The following is an 8,521-nucleotide window of genomic DNA, read 5'->3' on the forward strand; positions in this document are numbered from 1 at the left end:
CCTACACATGCTGGAGCTCACTGGAGACCTACTGCTTTTCATCCCTTAACCAGGATGTCCCTGATGAAGGAAAGGACCCAGAGGTCAGCACAACTGGCTGAACTTCCCACAGTTTTCTTAACACTGAATGCTCTGGCCAACAATCGGCTCCATCTGCACATTTTCACAGACTCTTGGGCCATTGCCTAGGAGTTGTACCATTTGGAGTAAAGAACTCTGGAACTCTCTTGCTTTCAGATACTCGAAATATAAATCATGGTCCACGTGTCTATACATATACTAAAGCCACAATAAAAGGCCTCACCAAGACACTCCTTATCCCCATTAAGAGTTCCAGACATTACTAATAGCAACCAAGGTACTCATTTTATTTCTCAAAATACACATCATTGGGCTCTTGAACAAGGCATTCCATGGAACTTACGTTTTCCTTACTGACTTCAGGCTGCAGCCCTCATACCACAGCCATGATGGCTTAAACAAGTTCAAAATTAAACTCAATGAAAAATGGTACATTTCAGTCATCAGTCAGACACCAACGGTGAATTGTAATCAGTCTCATTCCATTTTTTTAAGTTTGCCTGCTGACAGCTTTTAGGCCTCACCCCCTCCTTCTTCCTCTCTGTCCCTCAAATGGGCAAGTTGGTAAAAAAAAAAAAAAAAAAAAAAAAAGCCTAGGTGCTCTTTCCTTTGGTGTGGGTGGGAGAGTCAAACCAGGCAAGACCCTGTAGGCACACAGGAACCCCAGACCCCACCCCCTAACCACAATAAAAGCCCAGAGCCAGCCTCCTTCCCTTGCCCTTTCAAATCATTTTGGATCTTCCTGAGGAGACTGCCCTGCTCTTCCCTCTTCACTATGTACATAGATAAGTAATAAGCCTTTAAATAAAAGTAATAAACCTCTTCACGGTGTGTGTGTGGCACCGTCAGTTTCTCTCTCCAAATCAAATGTTGGGTAGGAGTCCATTCTGGCTTTACAGAGTGGCCACAGCACCATCCTAGCTCTCTAAGGTATTAGCTACGCGGTCACTTGCAGTCAGTCGCTCAACCTCTCTAAATCTGTTTTCTCCACTCCACAGTCTGGGTAACAGTGCTCTCTAGTCTAGACAATAAGCTCATTGAGAGCAGGGATCACGTCTGTGTTGCTCCCCCATTTACCCCAAACACGCAGTGCCAGGGACATAGCTGAATGAGTGACTGCTTCGGTCCATAAATATCTACCTGGCCTATTTCGTAGTAATGTTTTGAGAATCAACTGACACAGCACATTCATTTATTTGTTCATCCAACAATTATTTGAGTGCCTCTGCCGTTTTATAAACTATAAAATGCTCTCGATTAAAAGGGACTGCACTGACTGCAACTCTAAAAGTAAAATACACACACACAACCAAGGTGAAAGCAATGAGGATAGTGTTCAGAAATGCAGGTACTCCTGCAACAAAAGTGGGTTTTCACCCTAGAGATTAATCAGCAAGTTCTTCCATTAATCAAATAAGGTAGCAAACAAATAAAACTAGCTGAAACCAAAAACGTAGTTGACTGCACAGTGATTTAAACTATCTATAGTTCTCAGCCCTTTTATCAAGAGCTGAAAGTTAAGGGAATGGCGTGAGACTGGATCGACGTGATCCCAGGTCGGAATCACGACAGTGGGGCCTTAGGCTGGGGCGTCCGGACTAGGACATCTCGGGACCAAATGCCAGCGTTCCACGCCCACAAACAAGCAGATCTTCGCACCACCGCGCAGACGGAAAGGCTCCCAGGAAGCACAGGACACCGTTTCCTCGGTAACAACTTGCCAAATTACTCTAAAGAGCACCAAGAAAAGGAAAAAGACGAAATAATTTTCATAATCTGAGAGGGTTCAAACTACCTTCGTGAAGAAAACTGCCGGGTACATCCCCCGCTTGGGAACTCATCCCAGCGCGCTGCCGCTTACCTGGCGGACCATCAGAGCGCCTTCCATCGCGGATCCCTCCGCCGCCGACGTACCGCGCACGCGCGCCCCACCGCGGGGAGTGGGCTGCAGGCGCGTTCCCCGCGGCCCCGCGGCGAACGCTCCGGGCTCTTGGCCCTGCGCGTCCCTCCCGCCTCTCGGCCCTGCGCGTCCCTCCCGCCCGCCCTCCGAGGGCCACCTTCGGTCCCGTCGGCGCGTCTTGCGCCCTCTGGCGGCCATTCACGACTCGCCCCCTCCACACACACCCCCACCCCAGTATGTAATGTTAACTTGTTAGCCGGCAGGCCTATCTTTGCTAGGAATCAGGATGAGTCCCTGTCCTTACCTACCTCCCAACCTCAAACTCATGTGCCTACCGTGAAGTGGCTTCTAGGCAAAAAGCCTCCACTCTGCTTCTCATTTATACGTACACTGCTCCAATATGCAGAAAAAGTGAATTGCATGGCAAGGGCTGTTCCTTCAAATAAGCAATGGACTTGAGGATATGGGGAGGGGGAAGGGTAAGCTGTGACAAAGCGAGAGAGTGGCATGGACATATATACACTACCAAACGTAAAATAGATAGCTAGTGGGAAGCAGCCGCATAGCACAGGGAGATCAGCTCGGTGCTTTCTGACCACCTAGAGGGGTGGGATAGGGAGGCTCGGAGGGAGGGAGATGCAAGAGGGAAGAGATATGGGAACATATGTATATGTATAACTGATTCACTTTGTTATAAAGCAGAAACTAACACACCATTGTAAAGCAATTATACTCCAATAAAGATGTAAAAAATTAAAAAAATTTAAAAAATAAGCAATTGAAGTTATTGATAAAAAGCTATTGAATGTTGTTGCAGATGCTAGTTCCAAAACAGCTATAAAAGACATTTCTAGAACAATTGAGGAATATTGAATATGAAACGTTTATTAGAGCTAGTGTTACAAAATAATGAATGACAGATAAATTTATTGATATTCGTTTATGGTTAATTAATACTTTTGTTTATGTTGGAGAATGTCTTTATTATTAGAAAATTCATGCTCGAGTATTTAGGAGTGAAGTGTCATGATGTCTGCAACTTGATTTCAAATGCTTCAACAAAGATAGATGCCAGAGAATGGATGTGTCCTCCCAAATTCATAGATTGATGCGTAGTCTGCTTCCACCGTGTGAGGACGCAGTGAAGGAGACTGCCTTCTGTGAACAGGACGCCGGCTCCCACCAGACACCGAATCTGCTGTTGTCTTGAGCTTGGGGTCCCCAGAGTCCACAACCCTGAGAAATAAATCTTTGTTGTTTAAGCCACACAGTCTGTGGTGTTTTTGTTTTGGCAGTCTGAGTGGACTAAGACAATACATAGAGAGCAAAATAGCAAAATGTTAACAATTATTGCATCTTTGTGGCAGGTATACCAGTGTTCAGTGATTCTTTCTATTTCTGTATGTTTGAAAATAATCATGTAAAGTTGAGGAGGAGGAAAGAGTCAAATCCAGTTCCACAGAAAGTCAGATATTGAGTGTATTTTTAAAATATATAATACATGCTAAAGGACAAATTACCTAATAAGATAAGAAAGGATAGGTTCTTGTCCTAGTCCTGCAAAACTTTGCATAAGCTGTGTTTTCCTTCAATGTTGTGTACAAGAATAGACTGAAGAAAAAATGACTGTCTATTCTTTGAACCAGAAGCCACACACTTCTTTGGATTGAAAGAGTTTAATAATGCCAGTATTTTTTTTTTTTTTTTTTTTTTGCGGTACGCGGGCCTCTCACTGCTGTGGCCTCTCCCGTTGCGGAGCACAGGCTTCGGACGCGCAGGCTCAGCGGCCATGGCTCACGGGCCCAGCCGCTCTGCCGCATGTAGGATCTTCCCAGACAGGGGCACGAACCCGTGTCCCCTGCATCGGCAGCCGGACTCTCAACCACTGCACCACCAGGGAAGCCCAATTTAAACTATTTGTAAAGGCTGAAAAAATGAAAATCATCTGATAAAGGAAGATCCTGTGGTTGGGCTGAGCAAATCACTATTCAGGTTTTAGACCCAATTTAAAGTGAATGGCATTGGTTTTAAAAATCTAATTTTTAAGAAAAAGAAGAGGAGAATAGCAGTGAATATCAAATTTCTGCAAGGGTAAAAATTATGTTGTAAACAATAGAATATATCATTAGAGAAAAATTAATAATGTCCATTAAAATATAAAATTCCAAAGGTTAAAAAAATAACACATTTTTAAAAGACAAAGACTTGGTATCTTTAAATGCATAGAGAATTTATTAAACATTAAGACACAATAACATGGATGAATCTCAAGAACATAACGTTGAGTTAAAGAGGGGAGTCAGAAAAATACAGTAAGATTCAGTTTATAACATTTCAAAACATGTAAAACCAAACAGTACACTCCAAATACAGTTAAAGGACACAAATATAATAAAACTCTAGAGAAGAAAAAACCCAATAAGCACAATTTCCCTTTGAGAGGGAAAGAAAGGCGTTAGATTCAGGGAGGTGCATAGGGAACTTCAAACTGGACAGGGGTATAAAGTTGTTGTATAGTCATTCTGGATACCTTACATATATAGATATATAATATATATATTCTTATCATATAATTATTCTATCTACTCAATATTCAATAAAAGTAATTTTAAAAAATAAGACCCTTCATGGATAAAATGAAAAAAAGATATGATTAGACGATCCCATTGGCTAGGCAGAACAAATGGCTGGCCATGAAGTAAAAATTGTCTGGGTTCAAATTTTGGCTCCACCATATATTGGCAGCTCATCTAAATCTCTTGTTACCTGTGTCCTCATTTGATACATAGAGATAGCAACAGTATGTTATTAGTCAGCTACCATAACAAAATACCTCAGACTGGGTGTCTTTAAACAACAGAAATGTATTTTTTCACAGTTCTGAAGGCTAGAAGTCCAAGACCAAGTTTCCACCTAGTTTGGTTTCTACTAAGGACTCTCTTCCTGGCTTGCAAATGCCAGCTTCTTGCCATGTCCTCACATGGTGTGCTCTCTGGTGTCTCTTCTTACTAGGGCACTAATCCTGTTGGATCAGGACCCCAACCTTATGACCTCATTTAACCTTAATTACAATACTTCCTGACTCCAAATACAACCAAATTGACAGGCTAGGGTTCAACGTATTAATTTAGAGGGGATACAAATATTTAGTCCCTAATAAGCATGAAGTAATAATGGACTCAAATTTGATAATCTATATAAAATAGCACAGCCTCTAGCACAGAGCAAATTTTCAATTAAGGTTTGCTCTTTTTAGTATATAGTAATCAAAGAAATGCACATTTAAAATGACAAACCATTTTTATAATTCAATTGTGTGATAGTATAAATTGGTACTTTATAAGTCCTTTTCTGGGAATCTACACTAAAGAAATAATCCTTTATTCATCAAGATGTTCTCTGCAGGATTTCTTATACTTGTGAAATATTAGAAAAGTAAACATCCAAAAAATGGGAATGATAGTAACTAAATTACAGTATATGTACTCAGTGGAAACTTATGAAGGCATTATATGTTTTAGACAGATTTCTGAAGAGCCTACTATCTGGAAGGCACTATGTTTTGGTTTTGGCAGAAATAATAACTTAAATTTCCTAAATTTAAAATATAGAAATAGAGATAGACAATCATAGACAATTCATATAAATGTGAGACTGAGATTATTATAGGGCTAATTTATTTCTCTTTAATCAGACACAAAATTGGTATTATATTAATAAATTGTAACACATTTTATTTTGGTCTCTAAGCAGCCTATGTTGAAATAAAAAAGATTTAAAATGGTTTGTAATCATTAATTCAATAGATATACACTGAGCCCCTAGTATGGACCAGGCACTGTTCCGAGAGCTGGGAGCTCATAAATAAAATAGATAAAAATCACAGTCTTCATGGAGTTTATATTCTGAAGTTGGGAGATAGATCATAGGTAAAATTACACCTATGCCAGTTGGTGATAATGGCCTTGGAGACCACAAACCAGGGAAGAAACAGAAAGATTTTGAATAAACAGGTCATAGTTTCACTGAGAAGGTAATATTTGAATAAAGGCACGAAGGAAGAAGGGAATATGCCACAGGGATATCTGGGATAAGGGGGCTTTAGACAGAGGGATGAGTGAGCTCAAACATCTCTGGGGTGGAAGGGTGCCTGGCCTGTTTGAGGAGCAACAAGGGAGACCAGTGTGGACAGAAGCAAGTAGGCAAGGGGGAGAGTAAAGTAAATGAGACCAAGCAGGCAAGGTGGATGAGGACAAGTCAGATCTCGCAGAAGCTTTTAAGTATCGTAAAGACTTTGGTTTTTCCTTTGCATGAGATGGAAGCCAGTGGAGAGCTGTGAGCGTAAGAGTGGTGCCATCTGACTTGCTCTGTAAAAGGACCAGTCTGTCTACTGTAGTCTCCTGATTGGTCTCTGTGCTCCTGTCCTCTCCCCTTACAGCCTGTAAAGGGGAGCCTGAGCGGACATCCAGATAAGAAGAGCCCCTGCCTTGAGCCTTACTTTAGAGGCTCTACTCTAGGCCTCCTCTGGCCACATTCCTCCCTTCAGAGACCACACTCCAAAGAGCCAGAACTCTGAATTCCTTGCCCAAACTGCCCCAAGTCCACTTCCAGGAACCACAAAGACCTCTTCTGTGAATCTGTTCTTCCAAGAATAAATGACATCACTGGTGTGTACACCCAAAGCCTGTGGAGTTACCAAGGGGTGGCTGTTTGTAATGGGTGTAAATGGAGCTTGGACTTGTAGACTAAGTGTCCATATGCATGGACACAAGGGTCCTTGCAAATGGGGAATGGAGCCAGAGCTGGAATAAAAGGGCAGTTTGCAGGCTAGTGGCCAGGAAATAGTTATCTCCACATCACTTACTACCTGGCATAGAATTCTGGGTAGCCCAAGAACTCTAAATTCTAACTGGTGTTTTAGGTCTTTGGAGCAATATATTTGCAAAGATAGGAAAGTAGAATATATTTAAGTTATTGATTTATAATTTTTACAAATTTAGGCAAATATGCACATCCGTTTATATTCTTTTCCCAGACTCCACAAATGTTAGGAAGAGATGATAAAGGGACAATGACAGAATCAAAGAGACCAATTAGAAGGCTAGTGCAATAACTCAGATTAGAGATGATGACTTGGACCAGAGTGGCAGTGGTGGTAGTGGTGAGATTCTGCATAGACAGTATTTTGAAGGAAGAATTTAAATGATTTTCTGGTGGATTGGTTGTGTAGTATGAGAGAAAGAAGTCAGGATCACTCTAAAGCTACCGGCCTGAACACTTGAAAGGATGGAACAACTATTAACTGAGATAAGAAAGCCTAAGAGAAGAACAATCTGGGGAGAGCTATGAGTTTGATTTTAAACGTGTTAAGTTTGAGATGCCAATTAGACATCCTAATGGATATGTGAAATAGGAAGTTGTATGCATAATCCCGAATTTCTGGAGATAGAGATTTGGGAATTATCAGAATATCAATGGTTTTTAAAGCTATGAAAGTGGATGAGATCACCAAGTGAGTGAATGTAGATAGTGAAAACATCTGATGACGTCTTCCTGGAACAATCCAAGATGTAGAAGTTGAGGAGATGAAGAGGAAACAGCAAAAACTCTGGGAAGGAATGGTCCTTGAGGTAGAGGACTCCAACCTGAAGCCAAATAAAGTATTTCAAGGAGGATGGAAAAATCAAAGATGATAAATATTGCTAATAGATCAGATAAGATGAGAACTGAGAATAGTTCTAGATTGCTCTGTATTTATCAATCTGGAGGTCATTGGTGACCTTGACAAGAGCAATTTCAGTGGAGAGCCGATTCAGGAAGAAAGGGAAAAGAGTAGAAGGAAGTGTGTATAAACAACTAGTTGGAAAAGTTTTGCTCTAAATGAGACAGTGAAATAGGGCAGTAGTTAGAGGGGGCATTTAGAGTCAAAAGGGGGCTTGTTGTTTAGTTTTGTTTTTAAATTTTGTTTGTTTTTTAAGATGGGAATGATAACAACATGTCTGAACATTCATGAGAATGACCCAACAGAGAGGGAAAATCACGAATGCAGGAGAGATAGGGTAGGGAGAGCTGCTGGAGTGAAGACCTTGCATAGGTAAGGGGGTAGGATTCAGTATGCAAGTGGATGTGCTGGCCCAGGATAGGAACCTGGGCTGTTCTTCCTTAGTATCAAGGAAGAATAAATGCGCACAAGTGCAGGTAAGCGAACAGATGTGCTGAGGTGAGTTTGTGGAAGTTCTCTTTGGACTGCGTCAAGGCAGCCCTGACAGCCAGGAGATGGCCTGGCACTCACAGCCAGGCCACGGTGTTCTGTGAACACAGAAATTTCACACCACACTAATGTCAAACAAAGCCACTCTGTGACTGCGGTAGAACAAGACAAAAACGGGGTCATAGTCATGTCTCAACAGACACAAAAATATGGGCATGGCTCAAACCACCAAAATGACCAAATACCCCCCCACGCTGGCTGATATGAGTGACACCTGCTTCTTTCCCAGGCACAGCGTTAGCTTCACTTTGTTCCTTCCATCTTCTAGG

The 8,521-nt window shown here is 41.6% G+C and overlaps 1 protein-coding gene across 1 annotated transcript in view; it reads right to left on the reverse strand.

Annotated features, from left to right (window-relative positions):
- GRAMD1C (GRAM domain containing 1C) overlaps nt 1-2,052 on the reverse strand; it is an 81,603-nt gene extending 79,551 nt beyond the window's left edge. The window contains exon 1 of the mRNA XM_033855819.2: nt 1,943-2,052. Coding sequence (XP_033711710.1) covers nt 1,943-1,969 — 27 coding nt within the window. The 5' untranslated portion in view covers nt 1,970-2,052. The remainder of the gene's footprint in view (nt 1-1,942) is intronic.
- Nucleotides 2,053-8,521: the final 6,469 nt, after the last annotated feature.

This window comes from Tursiops truncatus, chromosome 4 (assembly GCF_011762595.2).
Source record: "Tursiops truncatus isolate mTurTru1 chromosome 4, mTurTru1.mat.Y, whole genome shotgun sequence".
Taxonomy (NCBI): domain Eukaryota; kingdom Metazoa; phylum Chordata; class Mammalia; order Artiodactyla; family Delphinidae; genus Tursiops; species Tursiops truncatus.